Below are 24,798 nucleotides of genomic sequence, written 5' to 3' on the forward strand. Positions count from 1 at the left end.
GGGCTCAGTGGGGCAAAGGGACAGGAACGCTGGCTGAGTCAGAAGTGGAAGGGGAGGCTTCATAGATTTCACCAAATGACTTCAATTACTTCACCGTGAATTTTCCTGAAACCTCTTTTAGTGGAATGATGTGGACAAGGGCCAAGAGCCATGGTTGAAAAAGCAAAAGGGAAGAAAGGGACTTGAAGCACAGCAGGGACACAAAAAGTCAAAGAAGAGGTTTTTAAAATTATTATTTACATGGAATTTACTTAGAAGTGTAAGAACTTTTTTTTTCTTTAGCAGCCCAGTTTTTCTAGAAGGGCTTATTTGAAAAGAATTCCTTTCTCATTCCTAGCAATTCCTCTTTAAGAGTCGTACATTATTATTATAGACAATGGTTTCCGGGCCATTCTTCAGTTTTGTTTATCTGTCCATTCTTGCTAGGGTAATATATGAATGTAACAATAATTGCAGCATTATAATGGGTTTTTCAACATCTGGCAGAAGTTCCCCCTCATTGCTTTTCTTTTTCTTTTTCTTCTTTTTTTTTTTTTTTTTTTTTTTTTTAGACAGAGTCTCGCTCTGTCACCCAGGCTGAAATGCAGTGGCACGATCTCAGCTCACTGCAATCTCCGCCTCCCGGGTTCAAGTGATTCTCCTGCCTCAGCCCCCTGAGTAGCTGGGACTACAGGCATGTGCCACAGCGCCCAGCTAATTTTTGTATTTTTAGTAGAGATGGGGTTTCACCATGTTAGCCAGGCTGGTCTCGAACTCCTGACCTCATTATCTGCCAGCCTCAGCCTCCCAAAGTGCTAGGATTACAGGTGTAAGCCACCGCCCCCGGCCTTTTTTCCTTTTTCAAAATGTTCTTAGCTATATATTTGGCTGACTCCCTATTGCACTCATTCTTTTTAGGAGGATAAATATATATACATAGAGAGAGGGTGTTATATATATAGTGTTATATATAGTTATATTATATATATCCTCCTAAAAATATAAAAACTATATATATAGTTTAAAAAATATTAATATTAAGCAGTAAAAATTACCACTTAAAAAGTATATATATAAAGTAAAAAGTTAAAGCTTAACTTTATCCCTAAAATACTACCTATCCAAGTTCTAACTCCAGGTAAGTACTAGTTAGGAATTTAAACCCATCCATCTGACAGTTTCCTGAATTTATACAGACATACTATATGTAAATATATATTGGAAAAAATATTTCCAAAAGGGGGAGAATGTCCATCCCCCCACGGAGGGAAAAGCACAGGATCATGTGGCCTCTCACTTCCCCTCACTCTTCCTCTGGGTGGAAGAGCATGATTAGATCCTCCTGTCTCTCCCTTAATTCCTTCTACCTACGCTCCCCATGTCCCCACCACTCTTAGTTTAGAAGTTCTACCATTTACTGCTACATTACTAGGGTTTACCTCCCTGTTTTCAGCAGCCTTATTTAAACCTAAACCTAAATATCTTTATAAATATACTAAAATTAAATAAACACTTTATCTGCCCATTGGATTTGTCGCCCAGGCTGGAGTGCAGTGGTGTGATCTCAGCTCACTGCAACGTCTACCTCCCAGGTTCAAGCAGTTCCCGTGCCTCAGCCTCCTGAGTAGCTGAGATTACAGGCACCCGCCACCACACCTGGCTAATTTTTGTATTTTTAGTAGAGATGGGATTTCACTGTCTGGTCTTGAACTCCTGACTTCAGGTGATCTGCCCACTGCAGCTTCCCAAAGTGTTGGGATTACAGGTGTGAGCCACCACACCAAGCCAGGAGTGAAATCTTTAACACACTTGTATGCATTTCAGTCTTTCCTATCCTCACCCCCTTCAACACATGGCTTTGTTTTAAATAATATGAAACACTTTACTTGTTGAAATTTTTCCTTAGGAGCAAGAGTGGTGGACACAGCCTAGAGTGACCCCTAGGGAGTCACACCCTTGTGTAATTCCCTCCCTTTGAGTGTGAGCTTCCAACCAAGAGCAAATGGCAGTTAAGACGTTTTGAAGATGCAATTAAGGTCCCTAATCAGTTGACTTTGAGTTCCTCCCAGGTGGGCCTGGCCTAACCAGGTGAGACCTTTAAGAGGGTCCAGTCTGGGTGCAGTGGCTCACGTCTGCAATCCCAGCACTTCGGGAGGCCAAGGCAGGTGGATCACCTGAGGTCGGGAGTTCAAGACCAGCCTGACCAACATGGAGAAACTTTGTCTCTACTAAAAATCCAAAATTAGCTGGGCATGGTGGTGAATGCCTGTAATCCCAGCTACTCAGGAGGCTGAGGCAGGAGAATCGCTTGAACCCAGGAGGTGGAGGTTGCTGTGAGCCGAGATCACACCATTGCACTCCAGCCTGGGCAACGAGAGTGAAACTCCATCACAAAAAAAAAAAAAGTCCAGGGCTTCCCGGAAGTTCAAGACTGGAAGCCGTGGGGTCTCTGTCATAGTTGCTAGCTTTCAAAGAGCAAGCTGTCACAAATCCTACAGCCACGAGGATATAAGTTCTGCCAATAACCTAAGGGGACTTGGAAGCTGATCTCTCACTATTCAAGCCTCAGATGAGAGCTCAGTCCGTCAATACCTGGCTTTCACCCTTGTGAGCCCCTGAGCTGGGAATTGACTAAGCCACACCTGGACCTAGGAAACTGTTAGGTAATAAAAGCATGTTGTTTAAGCCAGTACTGGGTACTGATTTGTTATGCAGCAATAGATAGCTGATACAGACGGCGGATCTACTTTTTTCAGGAGACTTTCCTTCACCATTATATTACCATTCACAATCACATAAATATCAAATATCTAGATTTATGCCTGCATTTAAAGGCATATATCTCTTCCTTCCATTCTCCATCTTCCCCTATCTGGATATCTTTGTTTTGATTTAGTTCCTATTTGGTGGAGATGCTTATTAAGGTACTTATCTTAGGGTATAGGGTGCTATATTTTCTGTATCCTTGAATGCATGGCAATGTCTTTCTTTTGCCCTCAAATATAAACAACAAACTCCTAGTCCTTTTCATTTAAAAGTCTGAAATGCTGCTCTGCTATTCTTTACCTTCATGATAGAGAGGGGCAGTACAATGCTGATTTGATTCTCTTTCTTCTGTATGTAACCTGTGATCCCTTCGAAGAATCTTGTGAAAAATTCTCTTTATCCTTGCAGTTACAAATTTTACCAGGAAATCTCGAATTGTGTATCATCTCCTTCATTAATCCCATTACTGCCCTGTGAGCCCATTCTATTTGAAAATAAGACTTTCTTCACCTCACAGACACCTCCTTCTAGGAGTTAGTTAATTCTGCTTCTATTTCCACATGCTCCTTCTTCTGGAGCACCCATCGCTCAGGCAGAAGCCGATCTCTCGAATCTTTTCTCCATGTTTCCTGTCTTTTCACTCGTGGTTTCCACTTCCTCATATTTTGATTCTCTCATGCACTAGTTCCTCCTTTTTATTCAGATCCAAATTCAATTTTGAGTAGTATACATTACTTTCTTCACTTCCTTTCTTGAGTGTTTAGAGCTGTTGTTGCAATTTTTGTTTTTATTTCCCAAAACTTTTCTCCCTCTCTGAGTTGCTGGCGTGGGCTAGTGTACTGGCCAGGCTAGTGGGTGGAAATCTTGGCAGAGACAGACAACATAACACATTCCCCTTCAGGGATGGATGGGCAGCCAATGGAGCCCTGTGTACTAAGGCATGAGGCAGAGAGAGGCCTCCCAGTTTGGTGTTCTCAAGGCCACAAAAAATGGGGGGGCCAGCTCAGCCTACTGTGCAATTTCCTTAGACGACAGCCTGTATCCATGAGATCAGTTCACCCCTCTGCCTCCTAGGGTCAGATGCAGCACAATTACAGCATGCACTTCCTCTCTATAAGCTGAAGGATTTTTTTGGACTCATCTGTTCATTGAGTCATCAGTTCTCTCTGGAGCCCTCATCCCCTGTTCTTGCGCTTAAGCAAAGGCTCCCAGCACACATACCCTTTCTTGAGATCCCAAATCTTCAGATGCCCCCATTCAGGGTCATCTACCTTATTGAGCCATCCCTAGCAGAGAGTCAGGAGGGATCAGAGATATTGAATTCAATGTAAGCTGCCATCTTCCTAGAATCTTCATTTGTTCAGAGTAAGAAATCCATGAAAATATTTATACACATGGAAAGGAGCAAGGGGAAAGAAGGAGGTTGAAGATATGTAGAGAGAAACGTAATAGATAGATAGACTCAGAACTGAGAAGCCTGAGAATGAAGCCAGCACATCTGCTGTTGTGTCCTGGTAGATGTTAGTGGAGTTTGGTTCTAACCGAACGTCATACTCCAACAGAAGCATCAGATCTGTGGAACACAGAGTCAAGACTTGGCCCAGCTTCAGCCCTTTTATCCAGGAGCTTAATCAAATTTTCAGTGTAGCCTACAAGGCCATGAGACTTGCCAAAAAGGTTACTAAATAAAGGTAGGTTCATCCAAAGAGAAGCAACGGTGAGGGCAATGCAAGGTCTCCAGCCAGGTGGATGGCATCAAGCAAGCAGCAATAGGAGCAAGCAGTTAAGTGAAATGGCTATAAATAGAGCCCACAAACGCATTCCAAAATCTAAACCCAGCCCTGAAGTTATGGCTTAGAGAAATGTGTGCAACAGCTGATAAATAGGTTCTCCTGGAACAGGGCCGTCTGAGGATATCTGGGCTCCAGGAAGCCTTGCCATCCACAAAACGTGGCCAGAGGCCAATGAAGATGCTGGGAGAAAGGGCTTTAGGAACCATGCTGACCAGGCTTATAGGGGAAGAGCATTACTGTCCACCTCATAGGGTTCTCGGGGGGATTTAGTGAGCTATGCACATTAGGGGTTAGAACGGGGTCCACACATTGGAAACACTCTGTCAATGTCGCCTGTTTTTAATAAGCATTAACTTACTTGCCGATACATGGGACTCCACCTGCCTCCTCCCCAAGAAAGCACAGCATTCTATCTCTGCATAAGAAGCTTTATAGGACGGCATCCTTCCTCTTCCACAGTTTTCACAGCCATGGTCTCTAACCTATGTCTGACAGTCCATCTTAATATTACTTTTTGTTTTCAGCTTTTTACACATTCAATAAAAAAGAGAGCGAGGATCCACAAAGAACAGGACAGGAAAGAGGGTTGTTTCTCAATCTATCAGGAAGAAACCAGAGACTTGCAAATTGGTCTCCTTGGACCGATTAATCATGCCAGCTTCAGCATTTGATTGTTATTCTGAACAATTCATGGTCCAATTAGAGGTTTATGCATTTACACTGAGAAATACATGATGTCATTTAGAGCCATTCTGGCACAGGAAGGCCAGGCGGCCTCTCACCTTTGTATTCTGCCAGGCACACACACTCATAGCCATTAACGAGGTCCCTGCAGGTGGCTGCATTCAGGCATGGAGCGGAGAGGCACTCGTTATATTCCTCCTCACAGTAGAGGCCATGGTAACCTGAGGGACAGAGAGAAAGGCCCACTGTCAAATGCATCCCATTTACAACCCACGTGGGACCAGCCTGCAAGGAAGGCAGTTGGGGGTATTCATTGGAAAGTATGGTATAAACAGATGGGATTTCAGGAGCTAGATCTCTTGGGGTAAAGTTGAAAGGTGGATTTGGGGGAAGGCTATGAAGAAAGTGCCTGTTCTTATCACACTTTTTCATGATCCCAAGTATAAAAGAAGTGATTCCATTTATCCACTGACATTTTCATCATAGTGCATCCAACAGTGCTGGTGTTAGGGTGATCCAGTCACTGAGCGTGTCTGCTGCAGCCATCAGAGATAGTGAATGAGCAGGATTTACAGCAGGGGAGGAGCAAACAGCTCCCTTCAAGAGTGAGAACCTGGCTTGGTGTGGTGGCTCATGCCACCACAAAGTGCTGGTAATCCCAGCACTTTGGGATACCGAGGCAGGTTGATCACTTGAGCTCAGGAGTTCAAGACCAGCCTGGCCAACATGGTGAAACTCTGTCTCTACTAAAAATACAAAAAATTAGCCAGGCGTGGTGGCGGGCACCTGTAATCCCAGCTACTCAGTAGGCTGAGGCAGGAGAATCACTTGAACCTGGGAGGCAGAGGTTGCAGTGAGCCAAGATTGTACCACTGCACTCCAGCCTGGGCGACAAGAGCAAAACTCCATCTCAAAAAAAAAAATAAAAGAAAACAAAAAGTGTGAGAGCCATGTTAGAAAAGTATATCTGTATTTTCTTTTCAAGTCAGAAACGAAAATTAGCTCAAAATGCTTAACTGAAATTATTGATGAAATGTGAGGGTATTTTTGTTGTTATTGCTTGTTTAAAGATATGATTATATAAATTATAATATTTTAAATTGTACCTAAATGTTTAAATTACTAAAGAAATAATAATGTGAGTGAAGAGAAAATAAACCCACAATTTCTTGATAAAGTGGATTTTACCCTCCTATTTGCAAAACAGGTGTTTATTCTAAAGGACAGGAAGACAACATTCTTTGAGATTCACTCATGAGGGTTATGCTGTTTTCAACTTTTGAAAACATGTGTTACTGCCAATTTGCAGTGAAACCAGGCCATTTTTGTCCAGCCCTGTCCAAACAATGAAAAACATATGAGTGTTTTCAAAAGTCACGCTGACTGTGTTCGTTCTGAATTCAGATAAGCAGAAAAAATAAGCCCTTATCCAAGTAGGAATTAGAACTACTAGCTTTTCCCTAGCCTTTCCAACTCACAACCAACTCTCAAACTCAGAAAGTCCCATTAGAACATGCTAATATGTTGAACTGCTTTGTTTCTTGTGCCTATCATAAAAGTAGGTTAAGCTCATATTTGCATTATTAACAGAGCACTTTTCAAATATGTTGCCATTTCAGTTGTTTTTGAACAGCTTTCCAAATTTAGGTTGTGATAATGGCCCCTTTGAGGAGCCCTTGACCTACCTAAGACAAATATACTATAGTTTTCAATTCTTCTGAAAAGTAGTATGTTACCCTACTTTTTGTAACTTTAGGGAAATATTTCTATTACCTTTCATTAGATTATTTCCATCATGTAGATAAGAGGTACTCAACTAGCAGCAATTTTGTCCCCCAAAGGACATTTGAAAATGTTTGGAGACATTTTTCGTTGTCACAACTGGAGGCAGGGGGAGGGGTTGCTGCTGGCATCTAGTAGGCAGAGTCAAGAGTGCTGCTAAGCATCCTACAGTTCTACAGGAGGCTGCGCAGGACAGCCTCTCACAACAAGACTATCCAGAAAAAAATAACAATACAGCCAGGTTGAGAAACTCTGTTCTAGACCAGGGGTCAGCAAACTATGGCCCACAGATGAAATCTATCCCAGCCTGTTTTTGCAAATAAAGTTTTATGGGGACACAGCCACAGTCATGCATTTACATATTGTCTATGGCCGTTTTAACACTACAACAGAGGACTGAGTGGTTGCAACAGAGACCATATGGCCTGCAAAGCCTAAACATTTACTATCTGGCCCTTTGCGCAGAACAAGTTTGCTGATTCTTGATTTAGATTCAATGAAAGATCTTTCTTTTAACAAGAGTTTTGGATATTAACCCCTTATCAAATGTATTGTTTGCAAATATTTTCTGCCATTCCATAGGTTACCTTTTCATGCTGTTGATTGTTCCTTTGTTATGCAGAACCTTTTAAGTTTGAAGCACCACTTGTGTATTTGTGCTTTTGTTGCCTGTGCCTCGGATATCATATCCAAGAAGTCATTCCTAAGGCCAATTTTATGAAGTTTTTCCCCTACGTTTTCTTCTAGAAGTTTTATACTTCCAGGTCTTACATCTAAGCTTTTAGTCCATTTTGAGTTGGCAGTTATGTATGGTACAAAATAATACAAATGGCTAACAGGCATATGAAAATAACATCACTAATCAACATCACTAAAAATCAGGGAAATGCAAATTAAAATCATAACAAAATATCACTTCACACCCATTAGGATGGCCATTATAAAAAACAAAACAAAACAAACAAAAACAGAAAATAACAAGTGTTGGGGCAGATTTGAAGAAATTGGAACCTTTGTGCACTGTTGGTAGGAAGGTAAAATGGTACAGCTGCTATGAAAAACTACAGAGGTTCCTCAAAAAATAAAAAATAGAACCACCACATGATCCAGCAATTCCATTGCTGGGTACTCAACCAAAAGAATCAAAAACAGGATCTGGAGGAGATACTAGCACTCTCATGTTCATTGCAGCATTATTCACAATAACCAAGAAGTACAAACAACTTGATGTCCATTGACAGAAGAATGAACAGGTCAAGCAAAGGTGGTACATAATACAATGGAATATTATTCAGCCTTAAAAAGGAAGAAAATCTTGTCATGTGCTACAATATGGATGAACCTTCAGGACATTACATTACATGAAATAAGCCAGTCACAGAAGGACAAATACTGTATGGTTCCACCTATATGATGTATTTTTAAAATAGTCAAACTCACAGAAGCAGAAAGTAGAATGATGATGATTGCCAGGGTCTGTGGAAGGGGAAAAATGGAGAGCTGCTATTTAACTATGCAAGATGTTATGCAAGATGAATAAGTTCTAGATATCTGCTGGAAAACAGTGTGTGTATGGTAAATAATACTGTAATGTATCCTTAAACATTTGTTAAGAAGGTACGTTTAATGCTGTGTTTTTTTACCACTATATATATAAATATACGTGTATTATTAAATATACATATTTTAACCACTATTATATACAGATATATATTTTACCACTATCTATATACCTATATCTATATCTCTATATCTATATCTATATTTTACCTACTATATATATAGTGGGTAAAAAATACACAACATAAAAAATATATATAGTGGTAAAAAACATACAACATGAAATATATATATATAGAGAGAGAGAGAGAGAGAAAGTGGGAGAGAGAGTAAAAATATATACATATATATCCATGTATATGTAAAGAGTTAAGTGTCTTTTGCTTCTTCTAATATAAGAAGCTTTTTGAGGTCATTGTGGAGTACAATCACCAGCAGCACCTTTTCAATTGCATTTGCCCTCCTAGGAGATCTTTTAACAATCAACATGGAAGGGTAATATATAACCATAACCCTGCATGCATCTTTGACCTCTGAATTGAGGTGGCATTTAAATAGACAAAAATCAAACAAGCAAGTTTTGCAAGATCATCTTTAATTGTTTCCATTTTTGAAAACAGTATCATTATCTTTTTATACTAGCAATATGAAAAGCAAATGAAGTTATTTTACAGAGATAATTAAGCTGGTGATGTTTTTCTTCCTTGGGGGGAAAAAGATAAAGTTTTCATATTCTAAAACTGTTTCTTCAGAGACGGTAACATTTAAATGTCTTCACGGAAATGTCAAGGCACCCTTTATACTCAGTGCCAAGCAGCCTCAATCGGACGGTTTGAATAAAAAGGCACTCCTTCCAAAAGAGAGGGCTTCTGTGAAAATGAGGCTATCACCCCCTGCTGATAATTAATTCAGGCAAACAAATTAGCTCAGGGCAGTATGCCCAGGGTCTGAAAAAAAATTAGGCTAATCCAAAGATTTTTTAAAAATAAAATAAACAATCAAAGGGTGGGATCAGAGTGGCCCTTTCCAAGGCACTGATCTTTATCAGCACTGCTCCCATCTTTGCATGATTTGCTCCCGAATAATCAGTTCCCCTTATTTCTTTCGGATTGACGGGGCACAGCAACCAACCAGATGGGGGGAGTGAGAAAGAGCGGTGGAGATGGCTGCCATGTCTAGCTGAGTGAGCGGATGAAGTCATTATCACCAAGAGGTACCACCAAAGGAAAAACAGGCTTAGAGGAGGAAAAACAGGCTTAGAAGAAGACCAGTTTAACTTTGGACGTGTTTAGATTGGGCACACTTGGGCAGTTCCAAGTGGCAGTTGGAAGTATGCGTGTAAATGGCTTAGAAAGAGCACTTTGGGAATTAGTTGCCTGGAAGTGGTTTTGAAATTTTCATTAAAGAAGAAAATGGAAGGGAAAGAAGAAAATGGAAGGGAAAGAAGAAAATGGAAGGGAAAAAAGAAGGGGTCAAAGTCAGACCACATGGGCAGGTGGAGAACAAAGAGCCAGATCAGGACACTGGACAAGGATTGAGCAAAAAGGAGGAGAAAAGCCCAAGGCACGCAGTGCCATGGAAGCCAGAGGATGAAAGGATATCAAGGAAGGTGGGTTAGCAGTGTCAGAGGCTCTAATGAGCAAGAATGACCACTGGACAAGAAAATGAGGAGGTCACTGAACACCCTCAAAACCATGGTTCTTAATGGTGGCTGTGCTAGCCCTTAGATGGTGTTTAGAGAAAATTAGGGGTGGGAGTGATCCTTATGCAATGATTGGAGGGTTCTACTGGAATTTAGGAGGGTGGGAGAGGGCAAAGATATTAAATATTGCAATGCCCTGGATATTCCTGCACAACAAAGAATGCCTCCTCATTCTTAACAACAATGGACTGTTCCACTGGACCCTCATGTAGGCAAAAACCCTGTTGATAACTTTCCCAAACTGAAACCTAACTTCTTTATATGTACAGCACCATTTTAAGATATACTGAGTTTTAAGCTGGGCACAGTGGCTCACCCCTGTAATCCCAGCACTTTGGGAGGCTGAGGCAGGTGGATCACTTGAGGTCAGGAGTTCAAGACCATCCTGATCAACATGGTGAAACCCCATCTCTACTAAAAATACAAAAAGTAGCCAGGCGTGGTGGTGGGCGCCTGTAATCCCAGCTACTTGGGAGGCTGTGACACATGAATCACTTGAACCTGTGAGGCAGAGGTTGCAGTGCACCAAGATTGTGCCACTGCACTCCAGCCTGGGAGATAGAGCGAGACTACATCTCAAAAAAAAAAAAAAAAAGATATACTGAGTTTTCCTAGAATGTACTACTTGATAAACCAAGAGAAGATTGTACCAAGAATTATTTATCATTTTAAAAAAACACTTCACAAGAACAACAGCTCTAGTGGAATTTAAATCTCCAATAAAGAATATCTATATCCATAAAACAAAAACATCAACAAAAATCACTTCCTCAGATAGTTTTCTGACAATGCTATTTACAGTAGCTCTTCCCACCAGCAACTCATCACGACACTCAGCTGATTTCCATCATAGCATTTGTAACTGTCTGAAATCCTATTTTTATCATAGTTCTTTACTTGATTATCACGTCTCTTCCTCCACTACAGGATAAGCTTGAGGGTAGAGTCTGCAAATGCAGTATTCACAGCTGTACCTGTGGTATCTGTGTCGGAAAAGGCTACACAAATAAAACTGTTAAATAAGCACCCAAAATGTTATCAATTGATTCGATGCACTTTTAAAATGTTTCCATGGTGCTCCAGGACCTTCCAGGTGCCCTGGGTACTGCCTACAAAGCTAAAGAACAGGGTCTCCACCTACATGGAGCATCCAGTGTGGTAGCAAGTTAGCGGCATCTGCCTTATGTCAGGCCCTTTAGATGTGTTAACTTGTTTAATTCTCATAAATACCCAAGGCGATGGGCATGAATCATCCCAATTTATAGATGAGGAATTAAGAGTTAGAGAGGTAAAGAAATTTGCCCAAAGCCATGTAGTCAATCCTGTGTGTTCTTCCTTCTTTCCCATGTTGCCTCCAAACTCATTGTCTAGTGTGTTAGTTTATTAGGGCTCCCATGAAAATACTATAGCACTGGTTGAATTAAACAAAAACTTATTTTCCCAGAGTTTTGGAGGCTAGAAGTCCATGTCAAGGTGTCAACAGGTATGGTTTCCCCTGAGGCCTCTCCCCTTGGCTTGCAGACGGCCGCCTTCTCTATGAGTCCTCACATGTCCTTTTCTCTGTGTGTGAGTGCTTCTCATAAGGACACCGGTGCTATTGTATTACAGCCCTACCCTTATAATCTCATTGAACCTTAATTACCTCTTTAAAGGCGCTATCTCCAAAGACATTGGAGGTTACAACTTCAACATATGAATTTGGGGTGGGGGGCCTAATTTAGTCCTTAACACCTAGAATCTGAGTTTCTCAGTCACAAGACTGTTGGTATTTTGGACCAGATCATAATCGCGGGGAGCTTCCCTGTGCACTGTAGAATGTTGAGTCGCATCCCTGACCTCTACACAATAGATTCCAATAATACCATCCTTCCCAGGTGTAATGATTAAAAATGTCCCCATTGTCATATGTCCCCTGGAAGACAAAAATCCCTTTTGGAGAACCACTGTTCTAGATCCTTTTTATAAGATGAAAACAACTTGAAGAGATTTGAGAACATGAGGGTTTCAAATTGTTGTGAAGGGTGAGAGTTCATTCATCAGAGCAAAAGGATTTCTGGACAATACCTAGGGGGGCTTCTGCTCTTGTGGGTTTGACATATCACAGCCCATGGGGTGACTCTCTCCTGCACTGCTATCCCACAGAAGGAAACAGGCCCTGGGTATATCTGGGACTGGCTCATACCAAGCAAATGAGATAGAGCGGAGTAAGAAGGGAGAACCTGCCTGGTGATTTTTGAGCTAACGAGAACCCTGTTGAATGCTGTGTCCTTGGATTGGGACTCCTCTCTGTGCCCCTTATGAAGCCTCCAGCCACGTGGTGAAGCTGGTTTCTAGCTAGTGCTCTTCCTACTTTTCACGTGAAAAGACCACAGCCCTACAGCCTTGACCAGCTCAGCAAAGGCACGGTGGAGCCCAGATTCCAGCCCACAGACCCTGACCTGCTCCAGAACAGGACACTTTGCTGCATAAAGGTCTTAAGAGTCACTCAATTCCTACTCTCCCCAGTAAAAGGCAAAGCCTTCCACGGCCTTTCACCATCTTCCCTCTCAACACTGTCGCAAGGCAGGATTTAAACATCAATCCAAGACCCGCCGGCTCTGGTTCCACACTGTGTTTGCTCACAGGAGTACTTTCCCTCTCCTCAACCATCCCTCATCACACTCAAAAATATCCAAAACTGTAAGATTCTAGCTGTAGCCAGATGGCTTTCACACTTCGTGCAACAAATTCCCAGCGACTCATCTGTCAGTATCACCTCTGGAGGGTGATTTGTGCTTCCTGCTGCCTCAGGCAAACGGGACCTTCGAAGACCATGGTGCTGTGATCAGGACAACCAGGGGGAGGTCAGGCCACTCACTCCCCTCGTACAGACTGAATTCAAGGCAAGAGTGAATTTAAGGTGTTTGGGGCTTTTATTTGTTTTTACTTTACAGTCAGGCTGAAGTGAGTGCAGGGCTGTGAAGAGTGGTTCCTTTAATGAGACATCACAACTCAAAGGATGTTTTCCCCTCTTTTCAGCATGAGTGGATAAAATGTGAAAACCCATGACTTTCTGATTCAAGTCTAGGCCAGTTCCTGGGAGATCAAATATTCCACCTCACCCATAGTAGTTAAAGATATGGGGGCCGGGCGCGGTGGTTCACACCTACAATCCCAGCACTTTGGGAGGCCGAGACGGGTGGATCACAAGGTCAGGAGACCGAGACCATCCTGGCTAATACTGTGAAACCCCGTCTCTACTAAAATTACAAAAAATTAGCTGGGTGTGGTGGCGGGTGCCTGTAGTCCCACCTACTCCGGAGGCTGAGGCAAGAGAATGGCGTGAACCCAGGAGGCAGAGCTTGCAGTGAGCCGAGATTGCGCCACTGCACTCCAGCCTGGGTGACAGAGCGAGACTCCATCTCAAAAAAAAAAAAAAAAAAGATATGGGTCACAGAGAAAATAATCCTATTATGTTAACATGATATTGAGTTTTCAAATTCTGGCTAAACTCACTGGTGGTCATAGAGCCCTTCGGCGCTCTGGAATGTGGGACAAGATGCATTTATTTTGCTGTGTAGCGCTTTATTTCAAGGGAACCTGTGTGGGTGCGTGTGTGTGTGAGTGAGTGTGTGTATGTGTGTGTGTGCATCTATCTCCCTTAGCCTCTCTTGTTGCTGGCAGGTTCATAATAGAAATCGATTAAAGAACAGAAATAAGAACAGAGACAAGCATCTGGGCTCACATTAATCCTATTAAGTGTTCAGATGCTCTCGTTTAAACGAACCTGCTGGTTTTGATAACTGCACAGGTTTTCACTGAGTAATCGTGCTTCTGTCACACACACACACAACACACACAATAAAGCCAGAAAATACTTGTGAACATGGAGGAAGTTGTGTAAGTCAATGCAGAGCATTCGTTGGTGTATGGCGGACAATAGCTGCTGATGTTTCTTATTTCTTTAGTCTCTAATTTCTTATCCTTTTATTGCTCATGGCAACTCAGCCAGAAAAGAAAATAAATGTCAGAAGACCCAAATCAGTCAATATTTTCACTTGCTGTGATTTTTATAAACATTAAATTGAAAGGACTAAAGACAGAGGCTAAATTAAAGTTTTTGACTGTAAAACCTCCCTATTATTTATGTTACTGAGCCATCTACAAATTTCCATCTCCCTCCCTGGGCTTCCAAAGGGATGATGAAAAGCCAGCTCTAAATCATATCCTCACTGTTCACACCATGAGTTTATATTCTCCCTCAGTGCAGAGGCTCTCTGGCTTTAATAGCCACATGGGGAAGGTTGGTAATTCTCTGTTTCTCATATTTGCCTCCTCAATCGATTCATTCTTTAAGTCAACAAATAGTTATTCAATGCCTGCTATGTGTCAGGCACTGCGCTAGTCACTGGGGCTATCTGGTGAGTAAAAACAGATAAAGTGCCTTTACTGGGGCGCTTATGAGAGGAAAAACGTCAATCAATCATTCAAGTCAATGGAAAATCATAACTGGGAAGTACAAGCAATGAGGGGCCTGGTGTTCCAGGAGGGAGGAGAGGGAGGAGATGCAGGAGAGCTGACCTTGCCCCAGGGAGGCTGCCAGGAAGAGGGGAAAGTGAGCTAAAAGGGAGGGGTGTGCAGAAGAATGATGAGAAAATTCAAGGCAGGAAAAGCTGTGGGTGCAAAAGACCCACGGTAGAGGGACCACGGCTTGTGATTTGTTCCAGACATGGATTGCAACCCACTGTACAGCAAAGGGCAGAGAAGAAATAAGAACACTGGGCCGGGCGCGGTGGCTCACGCCTGTAATCCCAGCACTTTGGGAGGCTGAGGCGGGCAGATCACGAGGTCAGGAGTTCGAGACTAGCCTGACCAACATGGTGAAATCTCGTCTCTACTAAAAATGCAAAAATTAGCCAGGCATGGTGGCACACACCTGTAGTCCCAGCTACTCGGGAGGCGGAGGCAGGAGAATTGCTTGAACCCGGGAGGCAGAGGTTGCAGTGAGCTGGGATCACACCACTGCATTCCAGCCTGGGTGACAGAGCGAGACTCCATCTCAAAAAAAAAAAAAGAAAGAAAAAAAGAAAAAAGAAAAGAAAAGAGAAACAGGCAGGTGTCAGGCCTGGTGGTATCTTTAATGTGGGTGGTGGGGGGATACAAAATCAGATTTGCATTTCAGAGAGATTGCTCCAGGTACCCTTTGGAGAATGGGGATAAGACCTGCAAGAATCAATGTGGAGAAATCAGTGAAGAGGCTGCTGCAATCGTCTCGGGAAATCACGGCTGGGATAAGAGTGGTGACAGGGCCATGTGGAATATAAATGTCAAGAGCCATTTAAACAGTAAATAGAAATACCTGGTAATGAATAGAATGTGAAGGGTGAGAAGGAAGGAGAGGTGGAAGGGGAGGCCCAGATTCCTGGCTGTTTTGTCCAGAGGTACTGCAATTTCTTTCAAAGGAGTGCAGGAATTGACATTTATTGAGTCCCCTTCTATGGGCCAATTTCTCTTCTAGGCACTTTAAAATACAGCAGAAGCTCATTAGAAGGAAGGGGCTGGGGAGGGGAATGGAGTGGAAGGGAACCATATTCTAGAAGAAGCAGACCTTAATTGAACAAAAAGAATTGACAGCTTCTCCCAGAAAAACAGAAGTGATTTGAGAAAAAAAAAAAATCAGTTCATTTTAATGAGTATTTGCTGAAATCTGACTATATTGCCAAGCATTGAACTAGTTGCTGAGGGGTTCAATTGTGCTGTAGTTAAGAAAGAAAGGCCTCATGTGAGAAGACACAAGAAGTCAGAGGTGGAGGGAGGGCAGAAAAAGAGAGAGCAGGATCAGGGGAGCATGGGATGGGTAGAGAGGAAGAGCAAAAGAGAGACCCAGAGTTATCAAGATGGAGACAGAAAAGAAACAGAGAAAGAGACATAGAAAGAGAAAAGCCCAAAAAGATAAAATAGAGAGAAAGAAAAACTGGTCCAGAACATGATGGAATTACACTGGGCAGACAGCAAGGTCGCTGCCAGAAATGTTGTGGGCCCCTGCAGAGTGATGTCTCCAACTGGCGTAATGACCTTGAGCACTGCCCTTGGAGGGTCACCAAGATGGTGGAGCATATGGGGGCTGGGGGTACAATGTGAGAGTTTGAGAGACAATGGGACACAGCAGGATTCTTGCTTCCCAAGTGAAATACATATTCTTGCTTCCCTTATTAAAATAAAATGTATTTGATGCTACTTTCTTTTTATTAAGTACTTTTTGTAACTCAGTATTGAGAGTGTTTCTAGATGGGGAGCACTGGACCATCAGGCATACAGTTGCAGCTCAGTGCCAGTGTGTCACATCTTCCATTAAGGCCACTCATGGGCACTTGTGGCAACAGAGGATACTTATAAAAGGAGGAGTTTCTGCCCCTCCCTTAGGGGAACACGGGCCTGGCATTGTACGTGAGGTGGTAACACAAGGGAAGCATTAAGCACAATGCCTGGCGTAAGCACATCATGATGTGATGTGTGGTCACCCGGCCTGTGATGCAAACGTGATTTTAAAAGACAACCTGGGTGCCGTACTTCTGAAATAGGTGCCCACCTTGCAGACACAGCAAAGGCCCTAAGCACCATAGCCCTGAAGGACGCCATTACCCTGAGCCATAGTTTCACATGGTCAGCAAAGACCGCTTACTAGAGAAGCACAATAGCACCAGCTCAGCACTGACATGATGCCTGGCTGATTAGCCCAGATTTCACTACCCAGGAACTTGAAGATCTAAATTTTTCCAATACAAAACAGCCTGTTTATGTTTGGCTTTTTAAAACCTACCCTTTTTCCTTTTCATAGCCCCATCCCCTGAGATTAACCTCGGGGCTGGATCTGGTTTCCTGCTTGGCAGTAAAACTTCGACTCAATGCTCAATATTTGATTCCAAACTCTGCATTTTCTCTTTAACAACAGGCTGTTCTCCTCTCATTTCCTTAGCACACAGGCTGATGAATATAGAAGATGCTTGATCAAACTGGGTAAATTGAATTTGCTAGAAAAATAGAATCAGAGGGCCAAATAACATTTGCATACATAAATACAGAAGAGTTCTTTTCTTTACCAGTGCCTGTTTTGCACAAACATGCATTAAAAGGCCTGGAAAAACATCTTCCAAAATTGACAATTGTTTTGTTAAGGGATTCTTTTATTAATTTAAATATGTATATTCATGTTTTCTAATTTTCCATAACAGAGATATGTTATTGTGTGATATAAGGGGGTAATATCATCCATGCTGTGATGGTTAATACTAATTAACTGATGGTTAATACTGAGTGTCAACTCGATTGGATTGAAGGATACTAAGTATTGATTCTAGGTGTGTCTGTGAGGGTGTTGCCAAAGGAGATTAACATTTGAGTCAGTGGGCTGGGAAAGGCAGATCCACCCTTAATCTGAGTGGGCACCAGCTAATCAGCTGCCAGCATGACTAGAATATAAGCAGGCAGAAAAATGTGAAAAGAGAGACTGTGACCTAGCCTCCCAGCCTGCATCTTTCTCCCGTGCTGGATGCTTTCTGCCCTCGAACATCAGACTCCAAGTTCTTCAGTTTTGGAACTCGGACTGGCTCTCTTTGCTCCTCAGCCTGCAGATGGCCTATTGTGTGGCCTTGTGATCGTGCGACTTAATACTTAGTAAATATATATATATATATTCCATTAATTCTGTCCCTGTAGAGAACCCTGACTAATACACATGTTTTATGGGTATTTTATTTGTAGTATCACAACTCTAAATCATGTCACCGATTACAAGGGAAATGATGACCATTCTTTATGTCTAACCCTTGATTGGCAGTAAGGAAAACAGGTAATATTAGAAAAAACCTAACTTTTAAAAAAATTTTTTTAGTGGAGAGATAAGAACATTTCCTATAGTCTATAAAGGGAAAAGACTAGACTTATTAGAGGAGATTTTCTGAGATGCAGGGAACAGACATTATAATAAACGCAGTGCTAGTAAAGAAATTGCTTTTTAAAAGAAGAATTATACTTTTTAATATGCAGAAAAGAAAATCTTTGAAGATGTTAAAAATGCTGTAACTTCTGTAGATGTATTGAGTGTGAATCATAATTAATTTATATTTGGAAAGGAAACAGTTCTTAAATATACGGTAAAATCCAAACGACCACTATCCGGAGTTACCTCCTTAAAAATGAGCATTCTCCCTCAAAAATATTTAAGAAAATCTGGGACTATATGGAAGATGACAGCTCACTTGTGACTGTGCTTATGAAGGACACTGGAAGCCAGGGGAAATTGGCAGTGAACCTGCTTTAATGGAAACACTCAGTGTCTAAAGGCCTTTGACTTTAAACTTGTCCATCATCTGGGGAATCTTTCTAGCCATGTTGATCTAAACATTTCTGAAAGCTTTCTCTTGGAATTGGCTTCAGGACTAGGTTACAAACTAGTCACACTGAGAAAAATCAATCTCTTCACAATGTTTTAGCTATGTCTTATGACTTTTTTTTTTTTAATGTTGCTTTTGGCCACTAGAGGGTGGATTCTACTTATTATCTAGGCAAGTGAAAAAGGAAAAAAAAAAAGTTACTCAGGAGTTTAACAGAAGAGGAGCAATAAAAAGATAAGTGCGGGGAGCGGGGAGGGATAGCATTAGGAGATATACCTAATGCTAAATGATGAGTTAATGGGTGCAGCACACCAGCATGGCACATGTATACATATGTAACTAACCTGCACATTGTGCACATGTACCCTAAAACTTAAAGTATAATAATAATTTAAAAAAAAAGAAAAAAAAGATGTCTTTTACAAAAGGAAATAGATGGCACAGAGGGATGCAAATGAATCTGCCAGGTTATATTTAAAGAAGAAATCCCATTCCCTTTAATAATAAAACATAACATTCAAATATTTCTCTACAGCTTGCAAATTCACCAATATGTCCTCTATAAACATATGGTATCTACAGTTTAAATTATCCATTGTAAAGTGGCCTATTTTTCTTACTTTTTATTTAAAATATTTTAATGCAAATGTTTGTAATACCATGATTAAAGCACCAAGATTAAATACTAAGTATAATGACAAAATAATATTTTATAATTTGAGTTAAAGATTATTGTGCTATGTGTGTTTACACATAAACAGTAAGAAAAGCATTTTAATAAAATAATCCCATACCCTCAATTTATTATCTAGCATGTTTATAAACACATAAAAATGGCTGGTTTATAATTGAGGTGAGGAAGATGATAAGAAAGTTTAGAAAAGCAAAGGTAGACATACACCCTCACATTCCCGAAGTTTTTCATTATGGGATGCACAAAGATGGGTGCTGGGGCCAGCAAACGCAACAAATGGGTGGGAGGGGGGAAAATCAAAGACAAAGACTCTATTATGGCACTTTGAAGAGAAAATAAAACCTAGATAATTACCTTTACACAAGTATGTATACTAACAAAGAGATATTTTAAACGGTATAAAAGTATAGAAGAGTTTTTAAATGTTTATTTCCTTTTAATTTATTTCACAAACAATTGGTTAAATTTGGTTTAGTTGACCTCTTAGTTACTAACAGACATTCATTTGAGGTATCCGCACTCATCACACTTGGGTCTCAGTGCAGTCCCCAGACCAGCAGCATCAACACCACCTGGGAACTAGTTAGAAATGCGTGTTCTCAGGTCACACTCAAGACCCGCTGATTCAGGAACTCTAAGGGTAGGGCCCAGAACTCCATGACTTAAACCCTCTAACATGGTTCTGATGAGCACTCAAGTTTGAGAGCCACTAAGCTATAGAATAGAAAAGTATACAACGTCTCCCACAATCTGTGACTCTCAAAAATGCGGGGAAATGGTAGGGATTGTCCAGGGAAAATGCTACATATAGTGTGGTTATGGGTTTTTTTGTGTTTTGTTGTTGTTGTTGTTGTTGTTGTTGTTGTTGTTGTTTTGAGATGGAGTTTCACTCTGTCGCCCAGGCTGGAGTGCAAAGGCGCGATCTAGGGTCATTCAACTTCCGTCTCCTGAGTTCAAACAATTCTCCTGCCTTAGCCTCCTGAGTAGCTGGGATTACAGGTGCCTGCCACCATACCTGACTAATTTTTGTAATTTTAGGAGAGACAGGGTTTCACCATGTTGGTCAGGCTGGTCTCGAACTCCCGACTATGTGATCCGTCTGCCTTGGCCTCCCAAAGTGCTGGGATTACAGGCGTGAGCCACCGTGCCCAGCCGGTTTTGTATTTTAACAGCCATGGCATCTCCTAAGCGCGTTTAACTAATCCAACCGCAAAACATATGGTCAAAAACATGTACCAGCTATGGGCATATAAATAAACCAACAGTGAAACATATAGTCAAATGATCTACCAGCCATCGGCACATGGACTAAAGGAAGCTACCCTCCTCTGGAGGTTTACATAAGGGAAAAAAGCAACACAAAGGAATCCCAAAGTGACAACAAATGACGTATTGGAAAAGAAAGGCCAAAATGAGGGAAAGTGATAAGGATATAGCTGTGGCACAATGTGTTCTAGTTCCTCACTGTATGACTAGGAGTCACACATGCCTAAGCGGAATGAGGATAAACAAGTTCAAATTCAAATTCGTGAGGGCAATTTTTCCCACATCTCTGATCTAGCTTCCTTAACCCACAGGAATAATATTTTTGCAGAAAGGAATGTCAGAAAATGGAAGACATTAGAAGTATTTAATACAGCACCAAGATTAAGATTTTGAGTAACATACAGACCAGTAGGTAATATTAAAAATAATATTATAGTTTTGTAAAGATTAAGTGTGTTTCAAATTGACTATCATATACTAGACATTTGTGAATTAGCTTTTTGCGTTCCTAATTATCTTGCCGAAAATTTGCTCTGAAGGTAATTTATGTTGCTTATCTTTTAAAATATATTTTGAATAAAACACAAAAGCTCTACTTTAAAAAGGAAAGAAAGAAAAAAGCATAAACAATCTAAGGTAACAATTTTTGCAAACCAAAAATTGGGAACCATGATCTGACAAAGTTGCGCTGTTTCCAATTATATATCAGAGGTGGCCTCATAGATACATAGTTTGGTAGCAAAGTATTTGTGTGACGGAAAACAAAATACTGTGACTGGGATTATTCCAGAAAATGTTGGTACACGGAGTCCACAATGCAGACCACGATTATCTTTCTGGCTGTATTTACTTTCATTCCCCTATCACTGGGGACATTCACAGGCACAATGCAATCGTGTCATCCTCTAAGCTTCCTATTAGTCATTGCCATTCTCGAGTAAATACGCTAAATCCTAAATATTGTTAAACACCAGGGAAATTTCTCATGATCCTTTAAGAACTGTTTTAGAAGCACACACCTTCCACTTGGCCACTATCCCTAAGGGCTACAAATGCCCAAGGGCTGAAGCTGACAGTCAGGACTTCAGCTAAAGAATTTCATGGGGAAATTCAGCCTTGATGCAACTGGATTACAAAGAAAATTTCCAAATGTAAATAAATCAGAAATGACAACTCGATTATATGAGTAAATTCTGAATTCTGTTCCAACTTTCTTTATTAAATTAAGGATGCCTGAACACACAGCATTTGTTCATTTAAGAGTTGATAAAGCAGTGAAAAATCAGAAGTGTGTTTTTATTTGATGACTTAAGATTCTAGGAGAATATATATGTTAATAACCTGAAGGGAAAAATGAAACTTATTTGAAATAAAGCCAGGAACAAGGCTCAATCTATACGGAATTATGAGGTAAGTAAAGAAGTTTTCTCCTAGACATTCCTTGTCACTTGAGTAGGCAAGTTCAGGGGACCTCACCATTTCTTTTCAAGCAACCAAAGATTAAACACTGTTTTTCAACTTTCTTTCTCCTCAAATCTGCTTACATATACAGAGACAATTTATATATATATATATATATACACACACACGTGCACACACACACACACAGACACATCACATCACATTCTTCACATATTTAGGTTTAAGGTTATGGTAGATTGAAAAAAAAAATAGCTACAAGTTCTGTGCAGCTCCTCCTATCAAGAAACAGAGTCTATAAGCTTGGCCCTGTGACTTGCTCATGCCACTGGGACATCGGCAAACAACAGAAGAAGCAGCTTTAAAGAGAGCATGCATATGGGACCTTGTGTTCTGTTGCTGCTTTTGGAACCCTACAATCATGGGAAGAAGCCCCGACTGGTCTGCTGGATGAAGAGAGACATGTGGCTTAGTTGCCCCCATCACTCCAGCTAACTGCCAGCAATATAAGAGGGGTCATCCAGGACCCGGCAGTCCCCAGCTGGCTTGCCAGCTGACCACAAAAGCATGAGTGGGCACATGGAATAGAGAAGAGACATCCCAGCTAAACCCTGCCCAAATTATCAACCCACAGAATCACAAACAATAAGTGGTTTCCTTAAGCCACCAAGTCTTGGAATGTTTTGTTACACAGCAATGACTAACTAATACAAAGGTTTATTGTCAGGTACAATGTCTAACTTAAATAAATAAAACCACAAAGATAAACTTTTAGGTATCAGAGACCTGGTAAAAAAGGTATTTTTACGGAGTAGTAAAGAGGAGTCTTCTCAAAATAGTACCACCAGGTACTACATATTCCTTAGTTTAGACCTACTTTAATTGGGCTTATCCAATCTAAAAGCAACACCTACTAATGAATTGAACCTAGGACATTCACTCTGATCTGAGGCATCAGAAACCATCTGGTAGAGTAAAATTGAAACATGATCTTGGTAATCATCAACATATCATTAAGACTTCAGTCCAACCAACTAAGGACCTCTTTAGGCAATTCCTATAAAACCAAGTGGGATTGTAATTTTTTAATGATTTTGGGAATATGTTTATTCACAATATAAACTGTTTGGTAAAAGATAAACATGTGCATAACAAGTTAACAACATTTGATTGTGATTTTTTTTAACTTTTATTTTAGGTTCAGGGATACACAGGCAGGTTTTTCATTTAAGTAAATTACATGCCTCAGGGGTTTGGTGTACAGATTATTTTCTCACCCAGGTAATAAGTACAGTACACAATAAGTAGTTTTTCGATCCTCATCCTCCTCCCCACTCAAGCAGGATCCAGCGTCTATTGTTCCCTTCTTTGTGTCCATATGTACTCAAAGTTTAGCTCCCACTTATAAGCGAGAACATGAAATATTTGGTTTTCTGTTTCTGTATTAGTTTGCTTAGGATAATGGCCTGTGGATCCATACATGTTACTGCAAAAGACATGATCCCCTGCTTTTCATGACTGCACAGTATTACATTGTGTATATGTACCACTTTTTAAAAATCCAGTCTACCACTGATGGGCATTTAGGTTGATTCCGTGTCTTTGCTATTGTGAATAGTGCTGTGATGAACATATGTATGTATGTGTCTTTCAAATTCAGGAAATGCAGAGAACACCTATGAAATACTAGAAAAGAAGGCCATGCCCAAGATACATAGTCATCAGATTCTCCGATGTCAAAAATGAAAGAAAAAATGTTAAAGGCAGCTAGAGAGAAGGAGCAGGTCACCTACAAACTGAACTCCATCAGACTAACAGCAGACCTGTCAGCAGAAGCCCTACAAGCCAGAAGAGATTGGGGAGCTGTAGTCAACATTCAAAAGAAAAAAAAATTATAAAAAGAATTTCATGTCCAGCCAATCTAAGCTTCATAAGCAAAGGAGAAATAAGATGCTTTTTGAACAAGCAAATGTTAGGGGAATTTGTCACCACCAGACCTGCTTTACAAGAGGTCCTGAAGGAAGTGCTAAATATGGAAAGGAAAGACCATTACCGGCCACTACAAAAACACACTTAAGTACATAAAGCAGTGGCACTATAAAGCAGTCACAAAAGCAAGTCTGCACAATAACCAACTAAAAACATGGTGACAGGATCACATCCACACATATCAATACCAACCTTGAATGTAAATGGGCTACATGCCCCAGTTAAAATCACAGAGTGGCCGGTTGGATAAAGAAGCAAAACCCAATGGTATGCTATCTTTGAGAGACCCATCTCACACACAATGATACCCATAGGCCAAAATAAACAGATGGAGAAAAATCTACCAAACAAACAGAAAACATAAAAAGGCAGGGGCTGCTATACAAATGGGATTTTAAAGAGAGCATTGAGGCACTCCATAAAGAAGCACGTGAGTGAGATGGAAGATGAAATGCTGTTTTGCAAAATCAATACCCGCTATGAGTTGACAATGTTCTGGGATATAAAGAAAAGGTTATGTATCAATCTGCTTCAGGCAAACCTAAGAGCTCTGAATCTTCATTAAAACTGAAGCTGTTCTGTAAAAGCATTCAGTGAATGCAGCAACTTTCACAGTGTGCTTTCAAACTGAAAATTAATGGGCATGATAGAAAACAATGGAAGAAATACAGGGCATTGTCCCCAGGTTGTTGTATAAATCCAAACTAATGAAGAATTTAAATGCATATTGAAGGCTACAAGTCCAGAAAAAAGTAGGACATGCAGCAAATCTCCTTATTGGTGGTCAAATTG

At 40.9% G+C, this 24,798-nt stretch overlaps 1 protein-coding gene across 2 annotated transcripts in view; it reads right to left on the reverse strand.

Moving 5' to 3' along the window:
* The window catches only part of DNER (delta/notch like EGF repeat containing), a 358,840-nt gene that overhangs the window by 55,198 nt on the left and 278,844 nt on the right, over nucleotides 1-24,798 (reverse strand). The window contains exon 9 of one of the 2 annotated variants that reach the window (XM_034955316.3): nucleotides 5,321-5,443. The exons of the other annotated variant lie outside the window; for it this stretch is intronic. Coding sequence (XP_034811207.2) covers nucleotides 5,321-5,443 — 123 coding nt within the window. The remainder of the gene's footprint in view (nucleotides 1-5,320; nucleotides 5,444-24,798) is intronic. 2 annotated transcript variants of the gene reach the window in all.

This window comes from Pan paniscus, chromosome 13 (assembly GCF_029289425.2).
Source record: "Pan paniscus chromosome 13, NHGRI_mPanPan1-v2.0_pri, whole genome shotgun sequence".
NCBI lineage: Eukaryota > Metazoa > Chordata > Mammalia > Primates > Hominidae > Pan > Pan paniscus.